At 42.7% G+C, this 18159-nt stretch overlaps 1 protein-coding gene across 9 annotated transcripts in view; it reads left to right on the forward strand.

Moving 5' to 3' along the window:
- Positions 1-18159, forward strand: part of zzef1 (zinc finger, ZZ-type with EF hand domain 1) — a 315777-nt gene that overhangs the window by 230763 nt on the left and 66855 nt on the right. For 7 of the 9 annotated variants that reach the window (XR_011340087.1, XM_069884994.1, XM_069884995.1 and 4 more), the window contains exons 45-49: positions 845-964; positions 1722-1913; positions 6574-6674; positions 11575-11710; positions 15488-15517. Coding sequence is in view for 8 of the 9 variants with exons in the window: in XM_069884994.1 (XP_069741095.1) it covers positions 845-964; positions 1722-1913; positions 6574-6674; positions 11575-11710; positions 15488-15517 (579 nt within the window). In the remaining variant the exon portion in view is untranslated. The remainder of the gene's footprint in view (positions 1-844; positions 965-1721; positions 1914-6573; positions 6675-11574; positions 11711-15487; positions 15518-18159) is intronic. The other 2 variants (XM_069884997.1, XM_069885001.1) reach the window with 1 other exon arrangement.

An 18159-nucleotide genomic window follows, 5' to 3' on the forward strand; every position in this document is an offset into this window, starting at 1 on the left:
TCCCACGCTGTATAAATCGTGCATGATAGCGCTTCCAACTTTCCCACCCTGTATAAATTGTACATGGTCGCACTACCAACTTTCCCACCATGTATAAATTGTGCACAAGAGTGCCACCAACTTTCCCACCCTGTTTAAAAATTGTTATTGCTGTTTATTGCTAGCACTTTCCCATGGTCCCTTATAAAGGTTTATATAAGTCGGCACAACAACAACAGGGGCTGAAAGGCTCATATTGCGCTGTACATAAAGTGTAATTATGTTATAATTAGGCATGATTAATATTGTTCAAATATAAGATCGAAATACATTGATCAGGATTTAGGGAAGGTCCACCATCACTCCATGTGTCATGAATCAGTGGTAGAAGGTAGGACAGTCCTAACCCTGGGTATAACTCCTTGAAGGTGTGCAGTTAAGAATGGTCAAGAGTGAACAGCAAAAATGCCATTTCTATCCTGGAATACTGAACGACTGATTTAGTGGGATACAAGTGTGAAAGTGGCTTATGGTTCGTTGATCATCCAGGAATCTGATGGCAGTGGGGAAGAAGCTGTCCTTGTGCCACAGAGTGCTCTTCTTGAGGCACCTGCATCCTTTCCCCGATGGTAGCAGAGTGAAGAGGGCATGGCCTGGGTGGTGGGGGTCCTTGAGGATAGAGGGTGCTTTTATAGATATCCTCAATGGAGTGAAGTCTAGTGCCTGTACAAATGTTGTGATTATGTGGTGTGTGCTGAAAATCCTTTAGCAGTAATTGTGCCCAGATCAATGTGACTTTATTGTATCAATGAGAATTCCCTCAGCTCTTGTACATGGGCCATTTTTATGTTTCTCTATTTTGCAGAGGCATAATATCGAAGAGATCCATCCAGTCATTCTACAGTCTGGTTTGATCAAACTGCTAGAGAAGAAGTGCACCAAAGGAACAGGGTTTAACAAGCTGTGGTTGCTTTGTGATCTAGAGGTGAGGGCAATATAATTGTTCATGTTTTCTCTGACTTTTTGGAGCCAATATTCTGCAGCAAACTGAACTACCAAAAGTGTGTATTGTTCTGGATCCCAGCATATGCAAATGTTCTTATTTAACCCTGAGTCACCAGAATTTGTGTTGTTAATATGCCTCACCTGGCTTTGCACTTCTACCTGGCCAGACACCGACCGGGTTCTTCCCTATCAGTATTAAGAAATGTGGTTGTTTGCAATTGGCAAAGCAAGCCGATCTGCTGATCAAGAAAATCTGCAAATGTTGGGGTCGAGTGCAGCATGCAAATGTCCAGGAGAAACAAAGCAGGTCATGCAGTGTTCTTGGGAAGTTAAGGGTAACCAACATTCCGGGTGTGAGCCCTTCATCTTGAATCAAGAAAAACAGGCAGACACCTGAATAAAAAGATGGGGTGGGGGAATGGGAGGAAGGGAAAAGGATGGGACGGTTGGAAGGAAAGATGCTCAGTGGTGATAGGTGAAGAGAACAGAGGGAAAGGGGTGGGGATCTGGAGGGAAGGAGTCAGAAAGGATTGAGAGGGACAGAGTTACCAGAGAGGGGGTTAACAGAAATTGGAGAAGCCAATATTGATGTCATCTAGTGGAAACTGTCAAGATATTATTTATTCAGATATTTATCAAAGATATTATTTATCCAGATTTGCTGATATGAACTACAGCAGATGGGCATAAAAATTAAGATAAACTTGAAAATTCTACTCACTTTCTTTTTGCCCAAGACTCTATCGATCATGATGTACACGTCCAAAAAAGAGCCCAGTGCCTGCGCTGAGGAAGGTGATTCAGAAATGGAGCCGCAGAAGCGTACACCAGATCACAAGTCCAAGGGCAGCAACTCTGTGTTTGATTTGGACAATACTAAGCCTGATCCTTTGGAAGGTCTTGATGAAGCCACAAAAATTTGTTTCCAGGTATGGAGGCAAGGTTTAATTTATATTGAACAAAGAACTCAAGCAAAAAAATATAGTTACTCTTCCAATTTGTCTGCCTTTCCGGCCAAGTTAATTGTCACTTGTACAAAAAGGAACTGTGAAGGTTTGTTTTGTAGGCAGTTCAGCTAGGCATCCCACACAAAATACAGCAAGTAAATCGTAGTACAGGGTTACAGAGAGAGCATTTTACTGCTATGAGTTCTATTCAGGAGTCTGATAATGGCAGGAAAGAAACTGTTCTTGGATCTGCTGGTGAATGATCTCAGACTTGCATCTTCTTCCTGGTGGGAGGAGGGTGAAGAGAATGTGGTCAGGATGAGATGGGTCCTTTAGTATGTTGGCTGCTTCCTCAAGGCACTGGGAAGTTGATGGCCATGTATATGGCTCTGGAGTTGAACGGATAGTTTGGTTTTTGGAGTTCCAGTATTTAGACCCTTTGAAGGTGAAGAAATAACTTTGCCTTTGCAAGTTAGGATGCTGTGTGTCTGAGCGTCATGGCCATGCAGCCCATCATGTCCATGCTAGCTCTCACTTAATTGCTACTCACAAGTTCCACAAACCGAGGCTTTTCACGACACCCTTGCACTTTCTGTTTTCATTGTATATTTATCCAAATTCCTCTTGAAGGCTACAGTGGATCCTGCATCTGCCAAACCTACAGGTGATGCGTTCTGGATTCCAACCACGTGGCCCTTATTCTCTAGTCCGAATTTTCAACCCTTTAGTTTCTATCTGCGTTTGGACCCCTCCAATGATCAAGGACATGATGCATTCATCAAACAAGACCTGGGAGATGATTTGGAAACAGAAGGATCTCGCACTCCCTTCAAATGCATGGAACTCAATGCAATATTCATTCAATCACTGGGTATCATTTTAAATAACATGAATGAGAAATAGTTGCTAGAGGAGCTTAGCAGATTGGACAGCATCCACAGGTTGAAAAGGACATTTCCTCTAGCAAATCTTAGACTAATCAAGATTCCAGCATCTGCAGCTTTTGTGTTTCTTGATGAACTAGAAATGTGTTGGTGTGAACCCCAAAGAGGCCTGATCAGAGTTTCACATACAGGGCCCTCCATAATGTTTGCAACAAAGACACTTATTTCTTCTATTTGCCCCTGTGCTCTAGTTTAAAATTTGTAATCAAACAATTCAAATGTAATTAAAGTGCACATTCTAGATTTTATTCAGGGTTATTTGTATACGTTTTGTTTTGACCACGTAGAAATTACAGCATTTTTCATACATAGTCCCCTAATTTCAGGGTACCATAATGTTTGGGATATTTGGCTTCACGGGTGTATGTGAGTACTTGGTTATGTTTAATTGTTGCTGCAGGTATAAGAGAGCTAGGCTTGCTTCTAAGTTTTTGATTACCTTTGGAGTCTGTAGTTGGCATTTTTTAACATGAGGATCAGAGTTGCGCCAATGAAAGTCAAAGGTCATTATGAGGCTGTAAAACAAGAATAAAACAGTAAGAGACATTGCTCAAACCTTAAGATTATCAAAATCAACAGTCTGGAAAATAATTAAGAAGGAAGAATGTACAGGTGAGCTCAGTAATTGCCAAGGGACTAATATTCCAACAGAGCCCTCCACTGCTGTTGACAGAAGAATTCCCATCATAATGAAGAAAAATCCAAAGCACCTGTCCAATAAATCAGAAATACTCTTCAGGTGTGTCAATGACGACTGTCCACAGAAGACTTTGGAGGCTACACTGCAAGATGCAAACCATAAGGTAGCCACAGAAACAGGATGGCCAGATGCCAGTTTGCCAAAAAGTATTTAAAAGACCAAGAATCAGAGTGATGGCAAGATCAAAGCATACCACCTCATCTGTGATACATGGAGGTATTATGGCTTGAGCATGTCTGGCTGTCAGATGTACTGGTGCACATATCTTCATTTAAGATGTAACTGCTGATAGTAGTAGCAAAATGAATTTTGAGGTGTATAGAAACATCTGCTCAAGTTCGAGCAAATGCCTCCAAACTCATTGGAAGGCTCTTCATCCCACAGTAAGACAATGATCCTGAAAGTAAGCAACAAAGGAGCTTTCAAAGGTTAAAAACTGGAAATTTTTTGAATGGCCAAATCAGTCACCAATCTAAATCCAATTGAGCATGGCCTTCCATATACTGAACAGGAAACCTAAGGGGACAAGGCCCCCGAAACAAGCAGGAGCTGAAGATTTCAGTAGTAGAGGCCTGGAGAGCATCACCAAAGAAGATACTCAGTGCCTGGTGATGAATAACAGCCTTCAAGCAGTCATTGCATGCAAAGGATATGTACTAAACATGACTACATTAATTTACATGCCATTGCATGTCCCAAACATTATGGTGCCCTGAAATGGGTGAACTATGTATAAAACTAGTATATAATATATACATAGTATATAACTTTTTTTCTTCATTGTTGAGGTCTTTCATGGCTTGTTTCAGCATCATGCTGAAGAAGATTGAAAAGAAGGTTGGTGCGAGAATGCAGCCTTGCTTCACGCCATTGTTAATGGAGAAGGGTTCAGAGAGCTCATTGCTGTATCTGACCCGACCTTGTTGGTTTTCGTGCAGTTGGATAACCATGTTGAGGAACTTTGTGGGGCATCCAAGGCGCACGGATGGCAGTCTCTTCAATCTGAGACGCCTGCAAGCTCACACCAAGACACAAGAGCAACTTATCCGTGAACTACTCTTTGCAGACGATGCCACTTTAGTTGCCCATTCAGAGCCAGCTCTTCAGCGCTTGACGTCCTGTTTTGTGGAAACTGCCAAAATGTTTGGCCTGGAAGTCATCCTAAAAAAAACTGAGGTCCTCTATCAGCCAGCTCCCCACTATGACTACCAACCCCCCCACATCTCCAACGGGCACACAAAACTCAAAACGGTCAACCAGTTTACCTATCTCGGCTGCACCATTTCATCGGATGCAAGGATCGACAACGAGATAGACAACAGACTCGCCAAGGCAAATAGCGCCTTTGGAAGACTACACAAAAGAGTATGGAAAAACAACCAACTGAAAAACCTCACAAAGATTAGCGTATACAGAGCCGTTGTCATACCCACACTCCTGTTCGGCTCTGAATCATGGGTCCTCTACCGGCATCACCTACGGCTCCTAGAACGTTCCACCAGCGTTGTCTCCGCTCCATCCTCAACATTCATTGGAGCGACTTCATCACCAACATCGAAGTACTCGAGATGGCAGAGGCCGACAGCATCAAATCCACGCTGCTGAAGATCCATCTGCGCTGGGTAGGTCACGTCTCCAGAATGGAGGACCATCGCCTTCCCAAGATCGTGTTATATGGCGAGCTCTCCACTGGCCACCGAGACAGAGGTGCACCAAAGAAGAGGTACAAGGACTGCCTAAAGAAATCTCTTGGTGCCTGCCACATTGACCACCGCCAGTGGGCTGATATCGCCTCAAACCGTGCATCTTGGCGCCTTACAGTTCGGCGGGGGGCAACCTCCTTTGAAGAAGACCGCAGAGCCCACCTCACTGACAAAAGACAAAGGAGGAAAAACCTAACACCCAACCCCAACCAACCAATTTTCCCTTGCAACCGCTGCAACCGTGTCTGCCTGTCCCGCATCGGACTTGTCAGCCACAAACGAGCCTGCAGCTGACGTGGACATTACCCCTCCATTAATCTTCGTCCGCAAAGCCAAGCCAAAGAAAAAGAGTATATAACTATGTAATATCTACATGGTCAAACCAAAATGTACACAAATACCCTTTAATAAAATCTGGAATGTGCACTTTAATCACATAGAACCATAGGACATTACAGGTCCCTTCGGCCCTTCTAGTCTGTGCCAAACCTTTTTTTTGCTGCTTTGACTGCATCCAGTCCATAGCCCTCCATACCTGAGGGATTTCAACTTGAGCTCTGTGCTGACTTACAACTTTCTTAGATTCTCAACACGTGCATCAAGGTCTACAGGACCCTCTTTGAGACAAAACCACATTTTTTTTCCTTTATTTGCCCCTACACTCCACAGTTTTAAATTTGTAATCAAACAACTCACATGGATGTTGCCCGGACTTCAGGAACTGGAAACAGGTTAGGACTTTATTCCCTGGAGCATAGAAGAATGAGGTGAGAGTTGATATACGTATTTAAAAGTATAAGGGGGATAGACAGAGTAAATGTAGATAGGCTTTATCCACTGAGGGTAGATGAGATACAAAGCAGAGGTCATAGGTTAAAGGTGAAAGGGGAAAAGTTTTGGGGGAACATGAGGAAGAACTTCTCACACAGAGAGCGGTGGGAGTGTGGAACAAGCTGCCAGCTGAAGTGGTAAATGTGGGATCAATTTTAACATTTAAGAGGAATTTAGACAGTGCATGGGTGGGAGAGGTATGGAGGGCTATGGACTGGATGCAAGTCAGTGGAACTAGGCAAAAAAATGGTTTGGCACAGACTAGAAGTTTTCCTATGGTTCTATGTGATTAAAGTGCACATTCCAGATTTTATTAAAGGGTAGTTGTGTACATTTTGGTTTGACCATGTAGATATTATATACTAGTTTTATTCATGTTGATATTTGACCACACTTTGTCTTTCCATTTTATAGGGAATATAAATTGATTATTTTTATTGAAATAGAGAATTATTTTCCTCCAGATAACACACGATGCTCTAAATGCACCTTTGCATATTTTACGAGCTATGTATGAACTTCAGATGAGAAAAACTGACTCCTTCTTCCTTGAAGTTCAAAAGCGGTGAGTATGGAATATGTAAGTTGATTGACATCAACCCATAGAAGTCTAGTAGCCAAATGTAATTTATTTTGTTTTAAGAACCAGTACAAATTTAATTGCAGAAGTTTTCTGAAGATTTAGTTATTGATAGTTTGGTCAACAATGCATCAGCAACGTGGGAAAAGCCAGGCGTTTGAATGCACAAGTCAGAACAGAACATACGTGGAGGTTTGTTTTGTGTTCAAGTCTGAATGTGTAGAATTTTATTTGATGTCTCAATTAGTTTAGGCATTCTTAACTCTTGGAATTGCAATTTATATTTTGAGAGGATAGCTTTTCCTGGTTAACCACCCATAAGTGTCATCAAAGCTGGAACAGTACAGCACAGAAACATTCCCTTTGGCCTACCCTCCCTGCACAAACCGTGACACCAGTCTAAACTAATGACATGCACCTGCAAATGGTCCATATCTCTCCATCCCCTGCCTGACACCCAACACTCTGTAAACTCACTCAGAACCTTTAATCTCTCCCCCTTTCACCATAAACCTATGCCCTCTAGTGTTTGAAATTTCCACCCTGGGTAAATGCCTGTGACTATCAATACCACTCATAACTGTATGAACTTCTAGCAGGTCACCCCTCAGTGGCACTCGAAAGAAAAGAATCTAAGTTTGTCCATTCTCTCCTTATAGCTAATACTCTATGATTCTGATGAACCTGTTCCCAAGGGACTCCACGCCCTTCCCATGGTGTGGTGACCAGAAACGGGTGTGATAATCTTCACCAAAATTTTATGCAGATGCAGTATCACTTCCTAGTTTTGTACTCTGCCCAACCAATGAAGGCAAGCATGCTTTACATCCTCTTTACCTCCTAATTCAATTGTGTTGTCACTTTTGGAGAACCAAGTGGGTGCACCCCAAGATCCTACTGTATTTCAGTGCTGTTTTGGGTCTTGCCAGTTTTGTACGCTTTCCTCTTGTGTCTGACTTACCAAAGTGCATCACCACATGCTTCTCTGGATTAAACTCCATCTGCCATTCTTCTGGCTAAATTTCCAACTGATCTATATCCTGTATCCCTTGACAACCTCTCTTGCTTTCCACACTCCACCAAATTCCATGTCATCTGCAAACTTGCAAATCAAATCATCATACATTTTCATTCAAGTCATTAATGTATATTACAAATAACGGAGGTCCTGCTACTGATCCTTTGAGTAAAGGCTCTGGTCACAGACTTCATTTAGAAAAGTACCATGATCAAGCCAATCTTTTGTTCCACTTTACCATTACTGTGAATCTCACTTGACTTAATCATCTGGACCAGCAAACCACAAGGGACCTTATCAACTGCTTTACTTCCATGTAGACAATATCCATTGTCCTACCCTCATCAATCATCTTTGTCACTTTCTCTAAAGAACTCAGTCAAACCTCTGACCTCTGCACAAAACCATGTGCTGACTATCCCTAATATGTCCATGCTTTTCCTAATACAAGTAAATAGTTTTTCGAGGAATCTTCTGTCTACACCTATGACTGTGTTGTTTAGTATGACAACCACACCATCTACAAATGGCTGTCGATAGCCGGAGGTGGGTTCTATGAAAAAGGGGTGATGAGTCAGCATATAGTAGTGAGGTAGAAAACTTGGCTGAATGGTGCATCAACAACAGTGACACCAAAACCAAAAAGCAGATTGTGAACTTTAGGAGGGGAAAACCAGAGGTGTACGAACAAGTGATCACTGGAGGATCAGAGGGGAGAGGGTGAACAAATTTAAATTCCTGGGAGTTGCTATCATGGAGGACACCAATGGCTTTGTGAAGAAAGCATGTCAGCACCTCTACTTCCTCAGAAGTTTGCGGAGGTTTTGTATGGCATCAAAAACTGGCAAACTTCTAGAGATGTCTGGTGGAAAATGTGCTGACAGGCTGCATCATGGCCTGCTATGGGGACACCAATACCTTTGAGTAGAAAATGCTGGAAAAGGTAGTGGACACAACCCTGGACATCACAGGCAAAACTGTTCCTGCCAGTGAGAAAATCTACAGGGAGCGCTACCGTTGGAGAAAAGCAGCAATTGTCAAGGATCCACATCACCCAGCACATGTTCTGTTCTCGCTGCTGCCATCAGGAAAGAGCTGTAGGTGCCACAAGACTCGCACCACCAGGTTCAGGAACAGTTGCTATCCCTTCACCATCAGACTCCTCAACAACAAACTCAACCAGGGACTCATTTAAGGACTCATATTTTGCACATTATTTATTATACAGTATTTTCTCTGTATTGCACAGTTTGTTTGCACTTTTCCTTTGTTTACATTTCTCTCTTTTGTATCTTTGCTTCAGTCCAGTTTTTTTTCATTACCAATAAGTAGAAATTCTGCCTGGCCTGCAAGAAAAAGAATCTCAGGGTTGCATGTGATGTCATGTATGTACTCTGACAATAAATCTGAACTTTGAACCTCTCCAATAATTTCCCTACCACTAATGTAAAATGAGTGATGTCATTGTAGTGTAATGATAGCATAATTTCTGAGTTAGAAAACAGACTTGGGCTTTCTCCTGCTAAGAGCACAGAATCTAGCCTGGGAGAGAGCCTGATTGTTGCATGATGTCACCCAAAGTGTTTCAGACACTGTGATAATATCTGAAGAGCAGGTGATTTCTCCAGGGATTCTGGACAATATCCATTACCACACAAGCCTTTGTAATACTAAATATATTCACATGGTTTACTATCTAAATAAAAATGCATTTTTTTCTGACTGCATTGGATCATGGCTTTGTACTGACAAAGTTGTCCAGTACCTGAAGCTAGAATCAGTTAAGATTTGATTCACATCTGGAATTTGAAGCAAAATCTAAGAAAGATTTTGAAAACAGTTGAAGGAACATTGAGTAAGATGTCTAGGGACTGGGAGATATTTGGGATTAGGAGACTGTATGCCTTGATTAAACTAGACTAGTCAGGCCAAATGACAACTAGACTAGTCAGGCCAAAGGAGCATTGAGTAAGATGTCTAGAAACTGGGAGATATTTGGGATTAGGAGACTGTTTGCCTTGATTAAACAACTAGACTAGTCAGGCCAAATGACAACTAGACTAGTCAGGTCAAAGGAGCATTGAGTAAGATGTCTAGGGACTGGGAGATATTTGGGATTAGGAGACTGTGTGCCTTGATTAAACAACTAGACTAGTCAGGCCAAATGGCTTGATTGTATGTCCTAATTTTGAAGTCGTTTTATTATATTATGTGTCGTTTGTAAAGTAAAATGATGTGAAGGGGGTGAGGTTTGAATTTTCAGCAACTATGGAGTGTTAGAGGAATGAAGAATTTGTTTGTGGACAATACGAAGATGGATGGAGGGCAGGTAATGTTGAGGAAATAGAGTCTGCCGAGGGACTTGGACAGGTTGGGAAAATGGACAATGAAGTGTCAGATGTAATGCAGTGGGCGATTGTGCACTTTTGTAGAAGGAATCAGACCATAGACTGTTTTCTAAATGGACAGAAAAGGGACTTGGGAGTCCTTGTGCAGGAGTCCTTAAAGGTTAACTTGCAGGTTGATTCAGTAGTAAGGAAGCAAAATAGAACGCTACCATTCATTTTGAGAGGATTAGAATATAAAAGAAACAATGTACTGTTGAGAGAGTTTGTAAGGTGATGTTCAGATCACATTGTAGTATTGCAAGCAGTTTTGGACCCCATATCTCAGGAAGCATGTGCTGCCATTGGAGAGAGTCCAGAGGAGGTTTACAAGAATGATTTTGGAGATGAGACGATGAACGCATGAGGAGCTTTTGATAGCTCTGGCCCTGTACTCGCTGGAGTTTAGAAGGATGATGGAGGCTCTCATTGAAGCCTACTGAATACTGAAAGGGCTGGATAGAATGAACATGGAGAAGATAAAATTTCCACTAGTGGGAGAATCAAGGACCAGAGGACACAGCCTCAAAAAAAAAGATTGTCCCTTAGAACAAAGATGAGGAGCTTCTTCAGCCAGAGGGTGGCAAATCTGTGTAATTTGTTGCCACAGGCAGCTTGTAGGCCATCATTGGGTAGATTAGAGGTTGACCAGTTCTTGATTGGAAAGGGTGTCAAAGATTATAGGGTGTAGGCAGAAAAATGGGGTTGAAAGTCATAATTTGAATGGCAGAGTAGACTTGATGGATCGAACGACCTAATTCTGCTCTTATCTGTTACGATCTTAACCTTCTCTCTCGTGTGTCCCTTTCATATCCAATTAACACCTTTCCACCATCCAACCAGATTGGCATTAACATCAACATCCGTTTTCTGTTCGCACCCACCTCCCACCCCCATGTTTCCCTTTGTCTCCTCTAGCTCTATCTCTCTCTTCCCTTTTCCTTCTGTCACTTTTGCCCTTGCTCTGCTTCCACAGAGCCACAAACAACCCCCCTCCCCAAGTCAATTCTCACCTTTCCTCTCTCCTGTCTCTTCCCCTGCCCATTCTTCCCTTTTCCCCAGCCTTTTAATTCAGCCACCTGGCAGCTTTTCACTCGTACCTCGAGGAAGGGCTCAGGCTCAAAATGTCAGTTATATGTATCTTTACCTCCTGTGGACGCTGCGAGACCTGCTGAGTTCCTCCAGCATTTCTGAATTTTTACTACAATCACAGCACCTGCAGACATTCATGTTTCACTCTTAAGAATCTTTACATTCATTTTGTGAACTGTCTTGAAATTTGGGTGTTTTGATCTCACTGCACTGTTACAGGTAACCTTTCTATCAGAAATCTCTTTCACCTTTTAAAACCTATTGTTAATTAAGCCATGTTGCATGGACTGACTTAAAGTATTACATTTTTCTGCCTGCTTGGTTAAAGATGAGAGACAATTAAAGAGATCTGCGAGGAAGCCCTCACTGTTGCTGTCTTTTCTCTTCCTAGATTTGACGGGCATGTAATTACCACAGATGAGACCATTCAGTCCATGTCGACGAAGTGGCAGCAGACCAAAGCCTCGCACACGGAAGACCACAGCACCAGGGCTGTCGACACTGACATGATGATTGTACCGTGTGTGGTGTGTCCTCTTTACTACTCTTGAGTTCTCTCGGGGAAAAAAAAATCCACATTTTGTTAATGATCAGATTGTGCCCAAAGTAGAGTTTCTTAAGAAAGGTGGGGTTGACTTGTGAAGAGATGTTCAAATGGAAGATAGAGTTGCTACACTGTCAAATTACTCTGATCTAAGAATGCACTCAAGAAATTTGATCAACAGCATGAATTAAAATGGGGTTATATCTGGTGTTAGTTTTTTAAAATTTAAATTTAGACCTACAGAACAGTAATAGGTCCTTTTGGCCCACAAGCCCATGCCATTCAATTACACACCCAATTGACCTACACCCCCAGTACATTTCGAAAGGTGGGAGGAAACCGGAGACCCTGGTGAAAACCCATGCTGACATGGGGAGAATATGCAAAGTCCTTACAAAGAGCGCGAGACTCAAACCCCATTATTGATCACTGGCGCTGCAACTGCGTTGCACTAACCGCTACGCTAACCGTGCAGCCCATGTAATGGTTTTCATAGTGAAAACCGTTGTCATGATCAATTGCCAATGATTGGCCCATGTGGGAATGTACCAACCAGCCTGGTTTACGGAGTATCCATTGCTGAGAAGCAAGATAGTATGACCCAGAATACACGTCTGGCCCAATGCCTGCCAAATCACTGGGAGACACGGAGCACTTCAGGAGTTGGCAGGAGAATCATAGAACTGTGCAGCATCGAAACGTGTCACCAACCAGAGGATACCCTTCTGAATTAACCCCATAACATAGCCCTCAATGCCTGAGTAATTCACGTGTTCATCAAGACATTAGCCTGTGGTCCAGGTGTGGGTGCAGGTCAATGGGACCAGGCAGAATAATAGTTCGGTGGGGACTAGATGGGTTGAAGGGTCCGTTTCTGTGCCATAGTGTTCTGTGGTGACACAAATACTGCCAGCGACCCAGCTTCAACCATTGTCTTGTGCTTTCCAGATATTTATTACTCTCTGTGTGAAGAAGATCCTCTCATGTGCCCTTCACCATAAACCTATGTCCTCTAGTTGTATTTATCTCTAATATGAGGAAAGGTTTCCAATCTATACCCTCAATTTTTTTTTTGCATTATTCATGTCCCATCCAGGAAGATCAGACCAGCTTCTTCATTCTCTCTTTATAACTGAACTGCGCCATCCTAAGCCGCAGCTTATCTGTTCCCTCTAGCATAGCAACCAGAGCTGCACCTCGTACTCCAGCTGAGGCCTGACTCAAGGTTTTATTACCTCCCATTTTCTGCATTTATTGCCCCCAATTAATGAAGGTCAGTCATATGTTTTTCCTTCCCAATCACGTCTAATTGCAATGCCACCTACTGACCTTCCTCCGTTCCTCAATGCTCACTATGACCCCACCATTCGTGGTCTATGTCGTTGCACTGTTAGTGCTTCCAAAATGCATCACCTCCCATTACTCATTATCTGTCAATCTTTAGCTCATTTCACTGAGACATTGATATCTCTCTGCAGCCTAAGGCTACCTTCAGCACAATCAACAACTTTGTCAGATATCGTGTCACCTGTGAACTTATTGATCTTGCCACCCACATCCATATCCAAGTCATCCATGTATATTACAAATGGCAAGGATTCAGGAATCCATCCTTGTTGGACATTGCTAGTCACAGGCATCCCTCTACCATCACCTTATCAAGTGGACGGATCAAGGGTTGTTTCTTTCAGTGAGGGCTTCCTTGTAGATCTCTTTAAAGCTACTGAATTTTCAAAATACTCTGCTTGGGATGATTTAAAGTAAACAGTGGTGTCTAAATGGATATTCCCTGAACAATGACCACATTTCTAACATGCTAAAAGATTGGGTTGATATCAATTGATGTGAACATCACAAATAAAGAATGTAGCTTTGTATTGTACTGTGCATATAGAATAACCAGGTAAAAAGAAAAGCCTTGAATGCTGGAAATCTAAAATGAAACAGAAAATGCTGTAATTGAATTTTGCCATTCTAATTATTAGCCTTCTTTTTATCTGTGCGGAATAAATCCTCCTCATCCTGCAAGAGCTAGCATTGTAGAATGTCACCAAGTCACAGCCTTAGCTTGGAGGGACTTCCGCACGCCCTGCCATGTGATTGGAAACTCTGCAGTTCTGGGTCTGGACCAGATGTCTGCTGCTCTGGAGCTCCAGAATATTATAGGATGTTAAACCCACTATCCCACTGTCTTGCCCGTTGTAGTTCTGCCACCTCAGGTTTCTTTTGGACATGCATTCAGAACTGCTGAAATGCTAGGTGAAAACCTTATTATTTCTGATTTGACCTTCAAGCCCAACTTGGGGCCCCACCTGCTGTGATTCACTTCAACTGCAGTCTCCAAAAATTTCCCACCCTTATTCTATCTGTCAATATATCTCTCCACTGCCTTCAACTTCATTCATCTCCACTGCATCAAAGCCCAAATCCTCCTTTGCACGTCCTTCTCTGGATAAGGCCTTTCCACAGCCCCTCCCCCGCTCCATCTCTTGGTCCTCTGCTCTCTACACAGGTTCTTGTTTCCCTTGAATTGTTTGCCGTCCCTACACTTTGTCACTGGCAAATCCTCTGCTGCTTTTCTCACGCTTTTATCTCACCTTCCCTTTGAACGTCTCTCCTTTCCATTGTATCGTTAGCCATTCATGCTATACAATTACAACTTGTTGATGATCTGCTTTGCCTCTTATCTCTCACACATTAATGTTTCCTCGATGTGCTCCAGTTTCTGGTTGCTGAAGGGTTAGAGCAATAAAGGTTATTGTCAACATGACTGGGTCCATCTTCCATTGCTCAATCCCCTCAAAAGCAAACCATTTTATACTTGAAATGGAGAAGTTTACAGAAATAGAGGAGCGTGGGACTAACTAAAGCTGCTCTGTGAGTCAGCACAGACTGAAGTATATAATTAGACAGCAAAGTGCCATTTCCAAGGCAACTTATCAAGTGTAAAATTCATTATCATCTATTTATTGCTACACTAAAAAAGTTAGTAAAATCTGAGTCCAATAATTTTGCAGCCACCTCCAGTGCCCTCCTGAAAGTGGTGTCCATCTCTGCCATCTAAGTCGTTATACCAGGTAAAGACACTTGTTGTGAAACACATACTGTTTCAGAGTGAAGCCCTTACTCACTGGCTTCTTGTTCCTCTTATCATGGACCTGACTCATCACATGGGCTCTGTGATGTTTACTAGGAGAAAGAAATATATTTTAACTTGCAGAGTCATCGTCATTCTTAACGAATGACCAGCAGTCTGTAAGGAATTCATTCTGTGAGAGTACAAGAAGGGCTGGCATGGCCAGTACTTGCTGTGCACCCCTTGTCCCTTTTGGAACCCAGGGTTGTTCTTGAGCAGCCTTATTCCATGTGCTGGAGATCCTCCCACCACGTGTTCACTCAAATAGTGTTGGGTATGTGATGTCTTTTGAGAGCTATTTTTAACAGGACACCAAAGTTAGCGTGCAAGTGAATCGTGACTTAAAATTGCCCAGCTCGGGATTTTGTTTGGTCTGGTCCTCATTAAAAGATTCTTGAGCAGAGCTTGGAAGTGATAGATGCTGTTTGGATGAAAGAAACCCCTACAAATAAACCAGTTCTTATTTTCCTCTTCACTATTAGAGGGTTGGCAAAGCATTTCCAGCATTTTATGCATTTGTTTCAAGTAACCTAACAGATGAATAATATCTAGTGGTAATTTTGTGATTAAAATTGGAACAGAACCCTTGTAACTTGAACTCATCAACATCACCCCTTTCCACAGCACAAGATCATGAGAAAGCCCTGCACACAGGTAAGTGGCCAGACACTTCCACAATGCAGAAATCAAAGCCACCTCAACTAGCGCATGCATATCAATCTAATTGCACATTTAAGTGAAACAAAATGAGCTTCCATGCAGCTTTCTGTAAAACAAATCCTGATGACCTCCATTTTGTTTTCCTTTTTCATTCTGTTTATATGCAACTCTGAACAAAATATAGGTTTAAGTGGACAAAATTCTGCTAATGGACTTCATTGCTGTCAGAATGCGTGAGCATCATGCTGTAACCTTGTTGGCCTGTTTAACCTTAAATTAATTGCCTGCAATGGGAATTTACTGAAAGCAGATTTGCATATAGATGGGCAAAACTGAATTTAATTTTTTGAGCAAAATTCTTCCTTCTGTACTCCTGCGATGGAATGTGGGTCGTACAATCATCCTGCCAGCATGACATTGGTGCTTTAAATAATAGAATGATGAAATAATCTCTGACCCTTGGGAATTGGATGGAAAGCAAGATGCTGACACCTGTGTATTCACTATTATCTGAATCATTTGCAGATGGTGTCCTGGGTGACAGATCCATTACTGTGGTTGGGCACTTGCCTTTGCAACTGCATTCATTACATTAGCCTAGATCGGAAATGTACAATGCAATATTTGCAACAGCCCTTGGGTGTATTTTTGTGGTCTGGACTTTAGCTTGTTAATGTCAGCTCTTATCACCTTGCCATGCCCAAGAAGGTCTGGGTATAACTAGAATACAATCTGTTTGGAGAACCTAAGAATAGCAAGGGGAATGTTGGTGAACATCAAGGCCCTAATTCACAAGAACAGTGTTTGTTTCAATTCCACACCAGGTGAGGTGCTCAATTTGTGCTAAACTGGAACTGACTGAGACATTCCACTTAGTGTGAGCCAATGCAGCAATCAAAAGGCAGATGATTGTCCAAATGAAGAAATCTGTAAATGTGAAGCTTAGAGGGATTGAGGTGTCCTTGTACATGAATTATAAAAACTGCATGTGCAGCACCTGTGGCAAATGGCACGGCTGGCTTTTAATGCAAAAGGTTTGGCATTTAGAAATGGAGAGGTATTGTTGGTAAGTCATGGTTGGAATACTGTGCCTTGTTCTGGTCACCATATCATTAAAAAAAAGAACTGCAGTGGAGGCAACCTGAAAAGAGATTCATCACCAAATTCCTTGATGTCCTGTCAAGAGAACCAAAGCTGGCAGAGAGGAAGAAGCAAAGTCTCCTTCTTGGCAAATTCAACCATGGGCATGTTGAATGGTGGTGCAGATCTAAAGGACCTGATGACCTTCTCCTGTGGTGTTCTTAAATTTTGTGTAGACAAGAGACTCGATCCTATCGCTGTAAGGCAGATTTGTGTCTCAGAACCCTATAACCCCTGCATCACATTTTTCAAAACATTTATTAAGAGTGTATTGTTAATTGGACCTTTGCTGGAACTAACCAGTTGTACCTCTTGAGTCTCTTATACTAGCATGTCCAGATTCATGGAGTCATCTTCTTCTTCTTTGGCTTGGCTTCGCGGACGAAGATTTATGGAGGGGGTAAATGTCCACGTCAGCTGCAGTCTCGTTTGTGGCTGACAAGTCCGATGCGGGACAGGCAGACACGGTTGCAGCAGTTGCAGGGGAAAATTGGTTGGTTGGGGTTGGGTGTTGGGTTTTTCCTCCTTTGTCTTTTGTCAGTGAGGTGGGCTCTGCGGTCTTCTTCAAAGGAGGTTGCTGCCTGCCAAACTGTGAGGCACCAAGATGCACGGTTTGAGGCAATATCAGCCCACTGGCGGTGGTCAATGTGGCAGGCACCAAGAGATTTCTTTAGGCAGTCCTTGTACCTCTTCTTTGGTGCACCTCTGTCATGGTGGCCAGTGGAGAGCTTGCCATATAACACGATCTTGGGAAGGCGATGGTCCTCCATTCTGGAGATGTGACCCACCCAGCGCAGCTGGATCTTCAGCAGCGTGGACTCGATGCTGTCGGCCTCTGCCATCTCGAGTACTTCGATGTTAGGGATGAAGGCGCTCCAATGAATATTGAGGATAGAGTGGAGACAACGCTGGTGGAAGCGTTCTAGGAGCCCTAGGTGATGCCGGTAGAGGACCCATGATTCGGAGCCGAACAGGAGTGTGGGTATGTCAACGGCTCTATATACGCTTATCTTTGTGAGGTTTTTCAGTTGGTTGTTTTTCCAGACTCTTTTGTGTAGTCTTCCAAAGGCGCTATTTGCCTTGGTGAGTCTGTTTTCTATCTCGTTGTCGATCCTTGCATCTGATGAAATGGTGCAGCCGAGATAGGTAAACTGGTTGACCGTTTTGAGTTTTGTGTGCCCGATGGAGATGTGGGGGGGCTGGTAGTCATGGTGGGGAGCTGGCTGATGGCCCTTTGGCCCACCACGTTCCTTGACGATTCGTATGATCACCTAGATACTAAAGTGTCATGACAGTACCTGCTCTTTTCCATTCTCTCAAGCAGTGTGTTTCCAGATTCCCACCAACACCTGGCTGAACAAGTTCTGCTTCAGAACCCTTGGAAATCTCTTTTACCTTCCCTAAACCTGTGCCCTCTAGTTTGAGATACTTTTCTCAGGAAAAGTTTTCCATTACACACCCTATTTAAGATCCTCATAATTTTGTACATATTTTTT

The sequence above is a fragment of the Narcine bancroftii genome, chromosome 6 (genome assembly GCF_036971445.1).
Source record: "Narcine bancroftii isolate sNarBan1 chromosome 6, sNarBan1.hap1, whole genome shotgun sequence".
Taxonomy (NCBI): Eukaryota; Metazoa; Chordata; class Chondrichthyes; order Torpediniformes; family Narcinidae; genus Narcine; species Narcine bancroftii.